Source organism: Cherax quadricarinatus, chromosome 29 (genome assembly GCF_038502225.1).
Source record: "Cherax quadricarinatus isolate ZL_2023a chromosome 29, ASM3850222v1, whole genome shotgun sequence".
NCBI classification, from domain to species: Eukaryota; Metazoa; Arthropoda; class Malacostraca; order Decapoda; family Parastacidae; genus Cherax; species Cherax quadricarinatus.
Genome location: NC_091320.1, coordinates 6,333,674 through 6,351,653, shown reverse-complemented (window position 1 = coordinate 6,351,653; position 17,980 = coordinate 6,333,674). Strand labels below are relative to the sequence as shown.

The 17,980-nt window shown below is 41.1% G+C and overlaps 1 protein-coding gene across 1 annotated transcript in view; it reads right to left on the bottom strand.

Moving 5' to 3' along the window:
* Positions 1-17,980, bottom strand: part of LOC128688897 (transcription factor A, mitochondrial) — an 80,973-nt gene that overhangs the window by 32,937 nt on the left and 30,056 nt on the right. The window contains exon 3 of the mRNA XM_053776925.2: positions 15,037-15,139. Coding sequence (XP_053632900.2) covers positions 15,037-15,139 — 103 coding nt within the window. The remainder of the gene's footprint in view (positions 1-15,036; positions 15,140-17,980) is intronic.

Genomic DNA, 17,980 nt, shown 5'->3' with positions numbered 1-17,980 from the left:
TCCATGAGATGGAAGAAAAGTTTCATGTACCACTTGTAACTCTTATGAACACAATCAACAAAGCCAATGTGCATGTCACATTTGTCAACCAAGTGCATGTTTGTGTATAATCAATCACTGTCACTGGTTTTCGAATATGTTCATTAGTCACTCTATCAACTTTGCCACTGTCTTGCATTTCGTTACGGTGAATGGTTGTTAACAATGTGACATCTCATTTGTCATGCCACCATAATGCCATGATGTCATTGGCAATAAACACCTGCACCTCATCACTACGAGCACCTGCATTGAACCTGGGTATATACTTACGATTAGAATGCACTGTGCCACACACATCTGTCTTGTTCACTCGCAAGAAATCACTGAGTAAAGGGCTTGTGTACCAGTTAGCGGTACATAATGTATGCCCCTTACCAAGATAAGGTGCCATCATGCTTCTCACTATGTCACCTGAGATACCCAAAAAGAGCCTGGTATCTTTCAATGTTTTACATCCCGTGTATACAACAATATCCAATACCAGACCACTGTCAGAGTCACAGAGTACAAACAGTTTTATACCAAAGCGTTTCCTCTTACTCGGTATATACTGCTTGAACGACGTCTACCTTTGAACAAAATCAAAGACTCGTCAATTACAAGATTCTTGAATGGATAAAAGTACATGTTGAACTTTTGTTTCAGATACATAAAAACATTTCTAATCTTGTATAACCTGTCACTTCTGTCAGGCCTGGTTTTGTCAGAGAAGTGCAACATACGTAACAGTAAGATAAACCTGTTCACTGGGATGATTTCACTGAAGACCGGGGTAGAAATCAGCCAATATGTGGACCAGTATGCTTTTATATTATGCTTATAGACATGAGGCATAAGCATTATTGTTGCAAAAAGCAAATACATTTCTGCAACAGTCGTCTCTTTCCACCGGTGTAGTCTTGACTGTGGTGATATGATCGTATTTGCCATGGTGTACTAAAAATACTTGTTACTTTCCCTGACAATAGTTTCCATCAAGGGCTGGTCAAAGAATAGTTCAAAGAATTCCAGTTCATTGGCCGTGGTTCCAAGGGGACAAGTAGGTAGAATTCCACTTTGAGAGTCATCAAAGTGGTGGGGCTTGGGAACAAAATTGGGATTTTGCTGCCAATCCCAGATACGGTTTGCTGTTGGATAATGGACATCATAGGCTGGTTGTGCAGGTAGTTGTGGTTGTGGTGGGCTGGTGGCTGACACTCTGCTTTGTCCTTGAACTGAGGAGTCAGCAGCTTGGGTCCCAGCCTGGGCTGGTGAGTCACGCATGGCCGTGGCACTACCATCACCACTACCACCACCTACTGATGCCTGTGGTCTATCCATGCCAAGTGTAGCCACATCATCCTCACTTTCACTGTCTATTCCTGGTGTAGGGCCACGGGATATACTCCGGGATGTACTCCGTCCCCTGGGCACTGCATAGGGAACACTACTCGAGCGCATGCGGCGGCGTACATACCAACGCTTCACTGGTGAATGTTTCCTCATTATCACTACTCGAATGATCGTCAAGAGCAATAAAATCACAATCCACATCACTATCATCATCATTACTGAAGCCAGAGGCCTGGCCACGTGAAAATAATAGTTTTCTCTTGCGATGAGGTACAACTGACCGTGACTGAGGAATGCCCACACCAGAGGTAGAAGGTTGAGGATCATCAGGGTTTTCTGCACTATTATCAATATCCTGGTCATTCCTTTCGGTCACTAACTGATCAAAGCCAAAGAATTCGTCTTCATTTCCACTTCCATCAGAGTCAGAACTATCAGATAGGAAGAGGAGAGTCCCAATTTTCCTTGGAGTGAGAGCTGCCTTGCGACGAGGCATGGTGAACAAAGGTAACTGAGCCAGCATTCCCACAATGCTATGCGGGTGCCTAGAATTTTTGTTTATGGCACACACACACACCACGCAGACCCGTTCTCTCATATGTAGGCCTACCAGCCTTTTCGCGCTAAATTTGACACCGCTAGAATTTTGGCATAGATCTACGGTTTGGACCCTGAATGTGAAGCCGTAGATCTACGGGATGGACCCTGAAAGGGTTAATCCAAAAACACGATCAAAGTTTTTTTTTCTCATTACACACTGTGTGCTGCAGGAATTTTTTTTATACTGCGCACACTGACCACATAGACCCATTCTTTCATATGTAGGCCTACCAGCTTTCTCTCATTAGATCTGAGGGCACTAGAAGTTAGGCGTACTAGTATGTCAAAAACCCTGGGGTGTAAGCCGTACTAGTACGGCTGAAACCCTGAAAGGGTTAAGGCATCGGCTTAAGTCGGTGGATGAATTGGACCTGCCTCGCATGTGCCAGTAGGCCTGTTGCAGTGTTCCTTCTTTCTTATGTTCTAATGTGTAGTTCTCAATGGGAAAGAGTCAGCAAGACATCCTATTGGAGCAAATGCTCTACAGGGAAGTGTGCTTGGGCCATTTTTATGGAATGTCTACTTCAACGACCTCCTCAATCTCATCCCAGAATCCCATGCATATGCAGATGACTGCTCACTGACATTTACTTATCCAAGAGATGAAATGCCAGCTGCTCAAAATTATATCAATTACAGTGGAACCTCAAATATCGAACGTTTTGAAAATAGGACCATTTTTTCGGACAAACTGTGTCCCTATTATCGAACGCGCCCCTATTTTCGGACCGCTGAGTACGGGTCATGTCTGTGGGCCCGCTCTGTCCGCATCCCCGTGCAGGCGCCGTGAGCAGTCTAGCTTTGTTTATGCTTGAGTGAACGTTAACCTGCGCTCTCATTCACACATTTTACGATTATTTCGTTGTGTTTAGTGCTTGTGGGACTGTGAAATAAGCTGCCATGGGCCCAAAGAAATTTGCTAGTGGTACCCCTGTGGTAAAGAAAATAAGAAACACCATAGATGTGAAGAAGGAAATAATACAGAAGTATGAGAGTGGTGTGAGACTTGTTGAGCTTGCCAGGATGTATGGGAAAAACAAGTTGACCATTGGTTCTATCCTGTCTAAGAAAGAACAAATCAAGGAAGCTGATGTTGCAAAAGGTGTTAATATGCTAACCAAAAAAAGACCACAAATAGTTGAAGAGGTTGAGAAGTTGTTGCTGGTGTGGATCAAGGATAAAGAGATTGCAGGTGATAGTGTTTCAGAGACGATTATTTGCGAAAAGGCAAGGAAGTTGCATGCCGATCTGCTACAGAAAACTCCTGGAACCAGTGCTGATAGTGAATTTAACCCTTTGAGGGTTTCGGACGTACTAGTACGGCTTACGACCCAGGGTTTTTGACGTACTAGTACGCCTAAATTCTAGCGCCCTCAAATCTAGTGGGAGAAAGCTGGTAGGCCTTCATATGAAAGAATGGGTCTATGTGGTCAGTGTGCACAGTCTAAAAAAAATCCTGCAGCACACAGTGCATAATGAGAAAAAAAAAACTTTTTCCATTTTTTTGGAATAAAACAGCGACTTTGCACTGTATTTTCGTATGGCATTTATTGTTGTATTCTAGTTTTCTTGGTCTCACTTTATAGAATGGAAGACATATTACAGAAATTGAGATGATTTTGACTGGTTTTACAATGAAAGGTACCTTGAAATTGAGCTCAAAGTAGCAGAAATGTTCGATTTTTACCAAATTTCAAAAGTAAACAAATCGTGCCAAGCGTGCAATACACGTCAACTGGTGAGTCTAATATTCTTTCTCAAGTGCATCAATAATATTTATACCATTTTTTACACTAATGCAGTAGTCTGCATAACAGTAAATCTTATATTTTTTGTGAGAATAAAAATTCAAAGTGGAAAGCAAAATAATATAAGAGGGGCCTTGAGACGTGACTAATGACCAGAGGAAATGTCATTTTAGTGCCAGGAATGTCTTTCTTGTTTATTCTGGACCCTATTCGGAAATTGGCATCTTTTGAAATTTGTGTGAAATTGGCAAAATTGCTAAATTCTGACCACTGTACTGGATAGTTGAATTTCATAAATGGGTGGTTTCTTGAACCCATTCGATAGAAAAAATGGAGTTCTAGCGAAATATTCATGTTTTTTTGTCGACTAGTACAGTGGAATTGGCCGAAAATGGGGCTCAAAGTGGGCAAAATCTCCGATGCGTAAACATCGCCGAGACCGCTAACTTTGCGAGAGCATAATTCCGTAAGTTTTCCATCAAATTTCAAACTTTTGGTGTCCTTATGATCGGGAAAAGATTCTCTATCTTTTCATAAGAGAAAATATTTTTTTTTTTTTTTTAAATTTGGCCGACCCTGAGAACGAGTTTCGGAGAGGGCCTGTCGACCCTCAAAGGGTTAAGGCCAGCAGAGGCTGGTTTGACAGATTTAAGAAGCGTAGTGGCATACACAATGTTGTAGGACATGGTGAGGCAGCCAGTTCAGAAAAACGGGCGGCTGAGAAGTTTGTACAGGAGTTTAACCCTTTCAGGGTCCAAGGCCCAAATCTGGAGTCACGCACCAGTGTCCAAGAATTTAAAAAAAAAAAATTTGTTATTTTTTCTTATGAAATCGTAGAGAATCTTTTTGTGAAGGTAATAAAACAAAAAGTACGAAATTTGGTGGAAAATTGACGAAATTATGCTCTCGCGAATTTTGATGTGTCAGCGACATTTACGAATCGGCGATTTTGCCGACTTTGACTCCCATTTTAGGCCAATTACATTATTCCAATCAACCAAATTCTTAGCTATTTCACTAGTATTACTTCTATTCTATCGATTGAGCACAAGAAATCGCCAAGTCAACTGTTTCAACTACAAAATAAAGTGATCGGAAATTGTTAATTTGGCCAATTTAACACAAAGTTCAAAATATTCCAATTTCAAAATAGGGTCCAGAATAAACAATGTAGGCATTCCTGGCACTAAACTAACATTTCCTCTGTTCATTAGTTATGTTTTGAGGCTTTACAAATAAATTCCATTTTGATTTTTTATTCACTTAATGAATTTTTATTCACACCAAAAAATAGAAGATTTACTGTTATGCAATACTGTAATAATTGTATAAATATCATCACCATATTTGTGGATGTATATTAGACCCACCAGCTGGCGTGTATTAGACGTGTGAGGTCGTTTGTTTACTCTTGAATATTGGCAAAAATTTAACATATCCGCTACTTTGAGCTCAGTTTCAAGCCATTTCCAGTGCTAAAACCAATCAAAATCATCTCTATTTCTGTAATATGTCTTCCATTCTATCAAATGAGACCAAGAAATCGCAAATACAACTATAAAAAACATACGAAAAAACACTGCAAAGTTGCTGTTTTAATCGAAAAATCATGATTTAAGTTTTTTTCTCTCATTATACACAGTGTGCTGCAGGATCTGTTTTATGTGGTGCACACATACCACATAGATGTATTCTCTCATATCTAGGCCCAAATGTACCACTCACAGTTTATCAGAGTGAGCTGAGCTCATGGCGTAGATCTACGGTTTGGACCCTGAACGTAAAGCCGTAGATCTACGGGACGGACCCTGAAAGGGTTAACCCATAAACGGTCCAAGCTGATCTACGTTCACATGTGTGGTGCTACAAAAGTAGATATACATTTTTTTTACATATTTTCAAATGTAACAAAGAAAAAAAAGTAGACCAAAGTTTTTTACACATTTTCAAATGTAAAAAAACAAACAGAAGATCTACTTTTTTTTACGTACTTTCAAATGTTGAAAAAACGTATATATACGTTTGGACTGTTTACAGGTTAAGGGGTACATAGACAGTGAAGAATTCAAACCTGAACAAGTGTTTAATTGTGAGGAAACAGGCTTGTTTTGGAAGTAAATGCCAAAAAGGACCTTCATCACACAGGAGGAAAAGGCACTGCCAGGACACAAGCCTATGAAAGACAGGCTTACTCTTTTGTTCTGTGCTAATGCTAGTGGTGATTTTAAAGTGAAGCCTTTACTTGTGTATCATTCAGAAAATCCCAGAGTGCTTAAGAAAAACAATGTCTTTAAGAACAAGTTATGTGTCTTGTGGAAAGCTAATCATAAGGCATGTGTCACAAGACAAATTTTCAAAGAGCGAGTCTATGAAGTGTTGGGCCCCAGTGTGAAAAAATACCTCCAGGAAAAGAGATTGCCACTCAAGTGCCTCCTGTTAATGGACAATGCTCCTGCTCATCCTCCAAACTTATTAGACCTCTTGTCTAAGAACTTCAGTTTTATAAAAGTGAAGTTCTTGTCTCCTAACACCACTCCGCTCCTCCAGCCCATGGACCAGCAGGTCATTTCTAACTTCAAAAAACTCTACACAAAAGCAGTGTTTGAAAAGTGCTTTGAAGTGACCACAGACACTAAGTTGACCTTAAGAGAGTTCTGGAGGAATCACTTCAACATCTACAACTCCATAAGCCTTATAGGTAAGGCTTGGGAGGGAGTGACTTCCAGGACTTTGAACTCTGCTTGGAGACAATTGTGGCCAGATTGTGTCCAAAAGAGGGATTTTGAAGGGTTTGAGGCTGACCCTGACCCTGACCCAGCTCACCCTCTGCCTGTTGTGGACTCTATTGTGGCATTGGGGAACACCCTGGGGTTGGAGGTGAGTGGTGAGGATGTGGAAGAGTTGGTGGAAGACCACAGGGAAGAGCTAACCACTGAGAGCTGCAAGAGCTTCATCTGGAGCAGTGTCAGACCACAGCTGAGGAACTTGCTTCAGAGGAGGAGGAAGAGGGAGTGGATGAAGTGCCTTCTTCAAAGATTAAGGAGATTTGTGCCAAGTGGAATGATGTCCAAATGTTTGTGCAGAAGTACCACCCAGAGAAAGCTGAAACAAGCCATCTTTGCAACAAGTTCAGTGACAGAACCATGTCCCATTTTAGGGAAATGTTAAAGAGGCGCCAGAAACAGAGGACTGTGGACAGTTATTTTGTGAGACAGGGGTCCAGTGACTCTCAAGCTGGTCCTAGTGGCATTAAAAAACAGAGAAGGGAAGTAACCCCAGAGAGGGCTTTACCTGAAGTCCTAATGGAGGGGGATTCTCCTTCCAAACACTAACCCCTACTCCCTCTCTCCTCCTCCCTATCTTCCAGATGCCATCACCAATCTTCAATAAAGGTAAGTAAAAATGTTATTTTATATGTACTGTATTACTATACATAATTAAAAACTATAGTATTTGTTGTATGTAAAACTGTAATTAATCTCTATAAAATGTATTTTTTGTGTGAATATTTTTGGGTTTCTGGAACGGATTAATTGTATTTTCATTATTTCTTATGGGAAATATTGCTTTGAATTTCAGACTTTTCGAATTTAGAACTAGCTCCTGGAATGGATTAAGTTCGATTTTTGAGGTTCCACTGTACCAGTTTACAGCTGAATCTGCCTGGGAAAAACAATGGCAAGTCACATTTGCTAATGAGAAAACACAAATGATGATGGTTTCTAGGCATCATGATGGTAATGCTGAAGCAGTAGTAAGTATGAATGGGAGAGTGTTGGTACACAGGGATGAAGTTGATATCCTTGTGGTGAAATCTGACTCCAAACTGACTATGAAGAACCACGTTGTAAATCTTGCAAACAAGGCGGCTAGAAAGTTTACAGCACTTCAACATATCTAGCATGTGATCAACAGCAGAGGCTGCAAGATTCTGTACAAGGCACAAGTAGGCTAGCACCTTGAGAATGCTCCACTTTCTTAGACTGCCTGCCCTCCGTTTCATCTGTGACTTCTTGACAGAAAAGAGAACAGAGCAAGATGCCTCATCTCTCGCCTGGACCCAGCTTGGATAGATCTGTCATTTCAGCAGAGCCTTCAACACTGGAGGGATGCAGGTGGCCTTACTGTTATGTAAAAAGCCAATACTGTCAAAGTACCATACTTGACTTCACTCCTAGGACAGCAAGAGGTTAGCTTCTACATAACAGGATGGGGAGCAGGGCAGGCACCTTACATGCCTTACACACCCACCACTTCAAGCTGACCACATCATGAGGAGCCAGTCTATCAGCATCCTGTCGGCCAACATTAAAGGTTTCATTACTAATGTTGGAGTGTTCACACACAGTTTTGTGAACACTCGACGTCCCAACATGATAGCTGTTGTTGAAACATTTTTGGACAACAGGACGCCAGAAAATTTTGCAAGAATTGCTGGCTACATCTCATGGATGAGAAGAGACAGGCAAGGGCAAGGTGGTGGTGTTGTGTGCTTCTCTAAAAGCGTACATGCCCAGCACATTGATGTTCTTCAAGCTAAGCATAAACACTAGTACTTCTGTACTAGCATGTGCATGTGCAGACTCCATCAACTTCCTAATGGAAAATGTGGACTCCCTTCTGCTCCAACACAACTGTCAACATATCATAATTGTTGGTGACCTCAACCAATACTTTATACGGAGGGACTTTGATGACCTTCTTGCAGTATTTGACATGAGAAGCTTTGTTGATTTCCCTACTCACATCTCTGGCTCCTCCCCTGACCCAGTAGTGAGTGATCTGGCAGAAGGTATAGTCACTTGTCAACCCCTCAGATACATTGGATTGTCTGACCACAAGGCTGTTGTTACAACACTTAAGATCCCAACAGAACGAGGTGAGGAGTCCACATGCACAACCTGGCTATGGGAAAGAGGCAATTAAGAACATAAGAACATAAGAAAGAAGGAACACTGCAACAGGCCTACTGACCCATGTGGAGCAGGTCCATGTCCCCCCCCACCAGATTAGACCAATGACCCCCCCCCCTGGATTAGCCCAATGACCCACCCAGTCTGGTCATCTCCACTCAAGGATGGAGCACTGCATCAGACCCAGCAGCACAAGCTAGTCAGGTCCAACTCACACCCACCCACACCCACTCATGTATTTATCTACCCTATTTTTAAAACTACACTACGTTTTAGCCTCAATAACTGTACTCGGGAGTTTGTTCCACTCATCCACAACTCTATTACCAAACCAGTGCTTTCCTATATCCTTCCTGAATCTGAATTTTTCCAACTTGAAACCATTGCTGCAAGTCCTGTCTTGGCTGGAAATTTTCAGCACGTTATTTACATCCCCTTTATTTATTCCTGTTTTCCATTTATACACCTCGATCATATCCCCCCTAATTCTACACCTTTCGAGAGAGTGCAGATTCAGGGCCCTCAGTCTATCCTCATAGGGAAGATTTCTGATACATGGGATCATCTTTGTCATCCTCCTTTGTACGTTTTCCAGTGCATTTATATCCATTCTGTAATACAGTGACCAGAACTGAGCAGCATAGTCTAAATGAGGCCTAACCAAGGATATATAGAGTTGAAGAACAACCTGAGGACTTCCATTATTTATACTTCTAGATATGAAGCCAAGAATTCTGTTGGCTTTATTGCGAACACTAATGCACTGTTGTTGTCTTGGTTTTATATTACTGCTAACCAGAGCTCCTAAATCCTTTTTGCAATCAGTAGTATTAAGATCTACATTATTTAGTTTATATATGGCATGGTTATTTAACTGTCCAACATTTAGAACTTTGCATTTTTCAATATTAAACTGCATCTGCCACTACTCCGACCATTGCATCAGTTTATTCAAATCATCCTGGAGTGCTCTAGTGTCCTCATTAGAATGAATTGGACGGCCTATTTTGGTGTCATCAGCAAATTTGCTTATTTCGCTATGTATTCCCTCATCTATGTCGTTTATGTAAATTGTGAACAACAACGGGCCCAACACTGACCCCTGAGGAACACTGCTTGTGACGTGCCCCCATTCTGATTTCTCCCCATTTATGCCAACTCTCTGCTGTCTATTTGTCAGCCATGCCTCTACCCAGGAAAAAATTTCTCCTCCTATTCCGTGTGCTTTAAGTTTCCTCAATAGCCTCTGGTGTGGAACTCTATCGAAAGCCTTACTGAAGCCCATATACACAATATCATATTCATTACCATGATCTACCTCCTCAAACACCTTAGTGAAAAAAGTTGGTAAATTTGTAAGACAGGAATGCCCCTTTGTAAAACTGTGTTGAGATTCATTAATCAATTTAACCCATCAAGATGGCTACGAATTGCTTCGGCAATTATTGATTCCATAAAATTTCCCACTATGGAGGTAAGGCTTATTGGTCTATAGTTCAAAGCCAAGGACCTGTCACATGCCTTGTAAATAGGTATTACATTTGCCATTTTCCAATTATCAGGCACTATGCCAGTTTGTAGTGATATGTTAAAAAGATTAGCCAAAGGTATGCTAAGTTCCTCTTTACATTCCTTTAACACCCTTGCAAACAGTTCATCAGGACCTGGGGATTTGTTAGGTTTTAGTTTCTCTATTTGTCTGAGGACCATATCACTAGTTACCGCAATCGTATATAGTTTATCATCCTGTTCTACATAATCTATTATTTCAGGAATATCGCTAGTATTTTCCTGGGTGAAAACTGAGAGGCAGTAGGTATTAAGAATTTCACACATATCCTTATCACTGTCAGTGATCTGACCAGAGTTACTCTTAAGTGGGCCAATCTTATCCCTAATCTTACTTCTGTATACCTGAAAGAACCCTTTTGGGTTAGTCTTTGAATCCCTTGCAACCTTAGCCTCATAATCCCTTTTTGCTTTTCTTATTTCTTTCTTTATTTCTCTCTTTAATTGAATATATTGATTTCTTAACTGCCCATCCCCTCTTTTGATATGCCTATATATGCCTCTCTTTTGACCAGTGAGATGTTTTAATCTATTGTTCATCCATTTGGGATCATTTTTGTTAAATCTAATTTCCCTACTCAGAACAAAAGTTGTCAGGGATATCCTGACCCATAGTCAGGATATCCCAATTTAGCCCACCCAGGTAATTTTTCAGTCCCATGAAGCCCTTTGCTCTGGGCTCACCACCACCGATTGGAGTGCTCTTCTCCAAGGGGATATTGACAACCAAGTGAAAACCTTCACTGGACACATCCTTAATCTACAACAAGAACACATTCCTCACCGGCAATATGTGACGAAGCCTTGGTTTGGCTTTCATTGTAGAGAGGCTGTTACTGCTAGGTACAAGGCATGGTGAAGGTATAAGAGACATCCTACAGCCTATAACAGGAACTTGCACAGGTATGCCTGTAGGCATATGGGTGAAGTTCAAAACTGGGCCATTGCTAAATGAAAGGAGGACACAAAAAGAAAGCTAGCATCAGGTAGAGTAGGCTCCAAAACCTGGTGGTCCCTGGTCAAGGACAGACAAGGTTATCTGCCTGATGAATTCATTCCACCTCTAAATTGACAGGATGGGACCACCTCTACTAGTAGTCAACACCTATTTGCCGAATACTTTGCTACCAAAATGCAAGTTCCTGATCCAGCAAGGGACCCTGCTTGGCTAGCTGCAAGAACTGTGTCAAAACTGTTAGTGGTGACAATAAGGCAGAAGGAAGTGCATTTCCTTCTTAAATCGCTTGACCAAGAAAAGGCTGTGGGCTTAGACAAGTTGAGCCCAAGCTTGCTGAGATGTGCAGACCAGCTAGCAGCACCTCTAACTTGTATCTTTCAGCACTGCCTAGTACAGTGTAAATGGCCTTCTCTGTGGAAAAAGGCAGAGCAGAAATCAGCAACTACAAGCCAGTGTCACTCCTGTCAATCACTGGCAAGATCCTTGAGACAATAATCTCAACACAAATGACAGAGCTTTTTGACTACCACTCACTACTTTGTGGCCATCAATATGGCTTCAGGAAAGGTTACTCTGCTGCTGATCTGTTGTTAAACCTGTCCACTAAATGGCACCAGTCACTAGATGAAACCAAAATCAGCTGTGTAGTAGCACTGGACATTGCTGGTGTTTTTGACCGAGTGTGGCACCAGGGCCTCTTGGTAAAACTGCAAGCACTGGGAATTGCAGGCTCTACACTATGTCTCCTCAGTGATTACCTTCATGGTGGATCTCTAAGGGCAGTTCTCAATGGAACAGAATCAGCAAGACATTCTACTGGGGCAAGTGTTCCACAAGGAAGTGTGCTGGGACCAATGTGATGGAATCCCATGCATATGCAGATGACTGTACTCTGACATTCACTTATCCAAGACAAGAAATGCCAGCTGCTCTAAGCTACATCAATCACCAGCTAAGAGCTATATCAGCTTGGGGAAACCGATGGCAAGTAACATTTGCACCTGAGAAAACACAAATGATGATGGTCTCTAGGCACCATGATGGTAATGCCAGTGCACTAGTGAGTATGAATGGGAGGGTGTTGATACCTGGGGAAGACGTTGATATCCTTGGGGTGAAATTTGACTCCAAACTGACCATGAAGAACCACGTTGTAAATCTTGCAAACAAGGCAGCCAGGAAGCTTACAGCACTTTGTCCTATCTCACATCTGCTTGACAGTAGGGGTTGCAAGATTCTGTATGAAGAACAAGTATGCTCACACCTTGAGTATGCTCCACTTTCTTGGTTTGCCTGCCCCCCCCCCCTCCTCTCACCTGCAACTGCTTGACAGAGTAGAGAACAGAGCAAGATGTCTCATCTCTCGCCTGGATCCATCTTGGATAGATCTGTCATTTCAGCAGAGCCTTCAACATAGGAGGGATGTGGGTGGCCATACTGTTACAAGGCCAACACTGTCAAAGTACCACACTTGGCTCACTTTGAGGACAGCGAGAAGCAAGCTTCTATACCATAAGATGGGCAGAAAGCAGCAACTTCACTCTGGCTGTACCCTTCTCCAGAACATCACTTCATCTGAGATCATTTATCCCCAAGGATGACTCGAGTCTAGAACACATTCATACAGTATAATGATATCAATGAGATAAAATCAGTTAATCACATGAAAATGCTGACCCACAGATGGCTCCAACTTCATCCTGTTCCCTACTTGTATGTATCATAATAATAAAAATGCTTTCAAATGAGCTGATGTAGGTAACAGCTCTTGTCAATAAAGTTAGGAATCCTTAACTTGTCAATAAAGTTAGGGATCCTTAACCTAACCTTGTGAAACCCTGTTAAAAAAATAGAGAGAGAGAGAGAGAAGGAGAGACACACTAAGCATCAATTAGATATAATAGTATAAAAGTGGGCTTAGTGCTTAGCTCATATACTGTTCTGTATTGTTAGGTATTTTTATATTTTCATACAACCCTCACAACAAAAATATACATCACATAACATATGAGTTGCATAAAACAAATCTGCATAAAAAGAGGAAAATCTTTTAGTCAAAAAAAGTTAAACATATGGAACAATATTTGCAAGATAAACAAACTGGACAGGCAGGCCACACTTTACAGTGCTTTTCTTTATAGCATTTCACTAATACAGCAGCTGTGAATTATACCCATTCTTCATTTATTCAGACTTCCTACAACAATGTATTCACCATTCACTATAAGGTAAGGATGAAAATATTTTAAGGTAAGTAATGTATGTTAACCCCTTCTGTATACATTACTAAAGTTAAAAAGAGAATCTTTCGCTTTTCTTTTTGTGCCACCCTGCCTTGATGGGATACTGCCAGTGCATTGAAAGAAGAAGAAAAAGTAATGTATATACAGTACATGCATTTTTAACCCTTAAACTGTCCAAACGTAGATCTACGTCCAAGTGTGGGGGGGCTCCAAATGTAGATCTATGTTTTTTTTACATTCTTTCAAATTGAGAAAATAAAGGTCGAAACGCTACACACATAAACGTAGAGCAACATTTAGACAGTTTAAGGGTTAAGGCCTAGCTCTACTGCTCACTTAATATATGACAGTGTAAACATATTATCAGGCTTTTATATGCATTTGAAAGTGAAAAAAGGCTATGTTTCACTTTACAGCAATTTTCTCTCTACAGCAGTAGCCTGGAAACTAACATGCTGTATAAGGGGGACCCTCCTGGAATTCTGTTATGAGTTAACAGATCAGGACTACAAAATGGTAAATATTTAAAACCTCTCATTATATATTACAAAGATGAATGCTGTTATGCACTATTTTTTTTTTTTTTTTTTTATTATCACACCGGCCGATTCCCACCAAGGCAGGGTGGCCCGAAAAAGAAAAACTTTCACCATCATTCACTCCATCACTGTCTTGCCAGAAGGGTGCTTTACACTACAGTTTTTAAACTGCAACATTAACACCCCTCCTTCAGAGTGCAGGCACTGTACTTCCCATCTCCAGGACTCAAGTCCGGCCTGCCGGTTTCCCTGAATCCCTTCATAAATGTTACTTTGCTCACACTCCAACAGCACGTCAAGTATTAAAAACCATTTGTCTCCATTCACTCCTATCAAACACGCTCACGCATGCCTGCTGGAAGTCCAAGCCCCTCGCACACAAAACCTCCTTTACCCCCTCCCTCCAACCCTTCCTAGGCCGACCCCTACCCCGCCTTCCTTCCACTACAGACTGATACACTCTTGAAGTCATTCTGTTTCGCTCCATTCTCTCTACATGTCCGAACCACCTCAACAACCCTTCCTCAGCCCTCTGGACAACAGTTTTGGTAATCCCGCACCTCCTCCTAACTTCCAAACTACGAATTCTCTGCATTATATTCACACCACACATTGCCCTCAGACATGACATCTCCACTGCCTCCAGCCTTCTCCTCGCTGCAACATTCATCACCCACGCTTCACACCCATATAAGAGCGTTGGTAAAACTATACTCTCATACATTCCCCTCTTTGCCTCCAAGGACAAAGTTCTTTGTCTCCACAGACTCCTAAGTGCACCACTCACTCTTTTTCCCTCATCAATTCTATGATTCACCTCATCTTTCATAGACCCATCCGCTGACACGTCCACTCCCAAATATCTGAATACGTTCACCTCCTCCATACTCTCTCCCTCCAATCTGATATTCAATCTTTCATCACCTAATCTTTTTGTTATCCTCATAACCTTACTCTTTCCTGTATTCACCTTTAATTATGCACTAGTCATCATATATTTGAAAATGAGTCTTGACATACCTGTCATCATATATTACAAAGTGTCATAACCTACTGTTATCATATATCACAAAGATAAGTGTCTTAACCTACCTGTCATCATATATTATCTTATCTTTCTCATATTCACATGTCCACTTCTCTTTTTCAGTGGGAGCCAGAGATTTCCAAAGTTGTGAAGTCTTAATGAAAAGTTCTGAAATACAAAAATGTTTGAATATTAAGAAGAATAAAGTAATAATATAATAGCTAGAGAAAGTTTCACCTAACCCACAGTATTGTGAGCAGAACATCTCAACTAACCCACAGTACTGTGAGCAGAACATCTCAACTAACCCACAATACTGTGGCCAGAACAAATCTCAACTAACCCACAATACTGTGGCCAGAACAAATCTCAACTAACCCACAATACTGTGGCCAGAACAAATCTCAACTAACCCACAATACTGTGGCCAGAACAAATCTCAACTAACCCACAATACTGTGGCCAGAACAAATCTCAACTAACCCACAATACTGTGGCCAGAACAAATCTCAACTAACCCACAATACTGTGGCCAGAACAAATCTCAACTAACCCACAATACTGTGGCTAGAACAAGTTTCAACTACTCAAGACAGCAAGGGTTACACCAATACATAAAGGTGGTGACCCTAGAGATGTAAACAACTATAGGCCAATATGAAACTTACCATTGCTATCCAAAATCTTCGAGAAACTCGTGCACAGGAGACTACATTCATTTATAACGTCACAAAACATACTCAACCCCTGCCAATGTGGATTCAGGAAAAATAAAAGCACTAACGATGCAATTATAAAAATGCTAGACCTGCTTTACACAGCATTGGAAAATAAGGAACATCCGCTAGGAATTTTTATTGACCTAAGAAAAGCGTTTGACACAGTAGACCACGGCATCCTACTCCACAAACTTGACCACTATGGTATAAGAGGCCATATGCTTGCATATTTCAAATCCTACCTTTCTAATAGGTATCAGTATGTCACCATTAAAGACACAGCCTCATCAATACGGCCACTTGATACTAGAGTTCTGCAGAGAAGTGTTCTTGGACCCCTGCTCTTCCTCATTTACATCAATGATCTTCCAAACATATCCCAACACCTGAAACCCATTCTCTTTGCTGACGACACGACTTATGTCATCTCCCACCCTAATCTTGCCACCCTCAACACCATTGTTAACGAGGAGCTGCTCAAAATATCGACTTGGATGACAGCCAATAAACTTACACTTAACACTGGCAAAACCTACTATATTATGTTTGGTAGCAGAGCAGGTGTTGCGCAACTTAACATCAAGATCGACAACACTCTAATTGCCAGACATAATGAGGGCAAATTTCTTGGCCTATACCTCGACAACAACCTAAATTTCAGCACCCATATCCAACACATAACAAAAAAAGTATCCAAAATGGTGGGGATCCTCTCCAAGATACGATACTACGTGCCGCAAACTGCACTTCTCACACTATACCATTCACTTACATATCCATACCTCACCTATGCTATCTGTGCTTGGGGTTCAACTGCAGCAACACACCTAAAGCCAATAATAACCCAACAAAAAGCCGCAGTAAGAATAATCACTAAATCCCATCCCTGGCAACACCCCCCCCCCCCCACTCTTCATAGATCTAAACTTTCTCCCTGTTCAGAACATCCACACTTACTACTGTGCAATCTATATCTACAGGACCTTAAATTCCAATATCAACCTTGATCTAAAATGCTTTCTTGATAGTTGTGACAGGATCCACAGGCATAACACCAGACACAAACATCTCTATGACATTCCCCGTGTTCGATTAAACCTTTACAAAAATTCAATGTATTTCAAAGGACCTAAAATCTGGAACACCCTACCTGAAAACTCTAGAACTGCAGACACATTCATCACTTTCAAAACTACAGTTAGAAAACATCTTATCTCCCTGATCCACCCCGACAACTAACTACATGATAACCACCTGGTGGTTCACAATTACACTCACTCACCCACTGACTATAAACCCAGAAATACTAATCTTAATCTTAAAATAATAAATCCTTACTAGTCATAAGTTTGCCTATGATACTCCAATACAGACACTTTGTATTGTGCCAAAACAAAAGCATTCACATTGCTAAACTCACAAATTATGATATAGTCACTTAGCCTTAATACCATAATCTGTAAGGATTTAATGTTAAGAATTAATAGGTAGTAGGTTGGTAGACAGCAACCACCCAGGGAAGTACTACCGTCCTGCCAGATGACTGTGAAACAGAAACCTGTAACTGTTTTGCATGATGGTAGGATTGCTGGTTTCTTTTTCTGTCTCATAAACACGCTAGATAACAGGGATATCTTGCTACTCCTACTTACACTTTGGTCACACTTCACAGACACGCACATGCATATATATATACATACATCTAGGTTTTTCTCCTTTTTCTAAATAGCTCTTGTTCCTCTTTATTTCTTCTATTGTCCATGGGGAAGTGGAAAAGAATCTTTCCTCCGTAAGCCATGCGTGTCGTATGAGGTGACTAAAATGCCGGGAGCAATGGGCTAGTAACCCCTTCTCCTGTAGACATTTACTAAAAAAGAGAAGAAGAAAAACTTTATAAAACTGGGATGCTTGAATGTGCGTGGATGTAGTGCGGATGACAAGAAACAGATGATTGCTGATGTTATGAATGGAAAGAAGTTGGATGTCCTGGCCCTAAGCGAAACAAAGCTGAAGGGGGTAGGGGAGTTTCGGTGGGGGGAAATAAATGGGATTAAATCTGGAGTATCTGAGAGAGTTAGAGCAAAGGAAGGGGTAGCAGTAATGTTGAATGATCAGTTATGGAAGGAGAAAAGAGAATATGAATGTGTAAATTCAAGAATTATGTGGATTAAGGTAAAGGTTGGATGCGAGAAGTGGGTCATAATAAGCGTGTATGCACCTGGAGAAGAGAGGAATGCAGAGGAGAGAGAGAGATTTTGGGAGATGTTAAGTGAATGTATAGGAGCCTTTG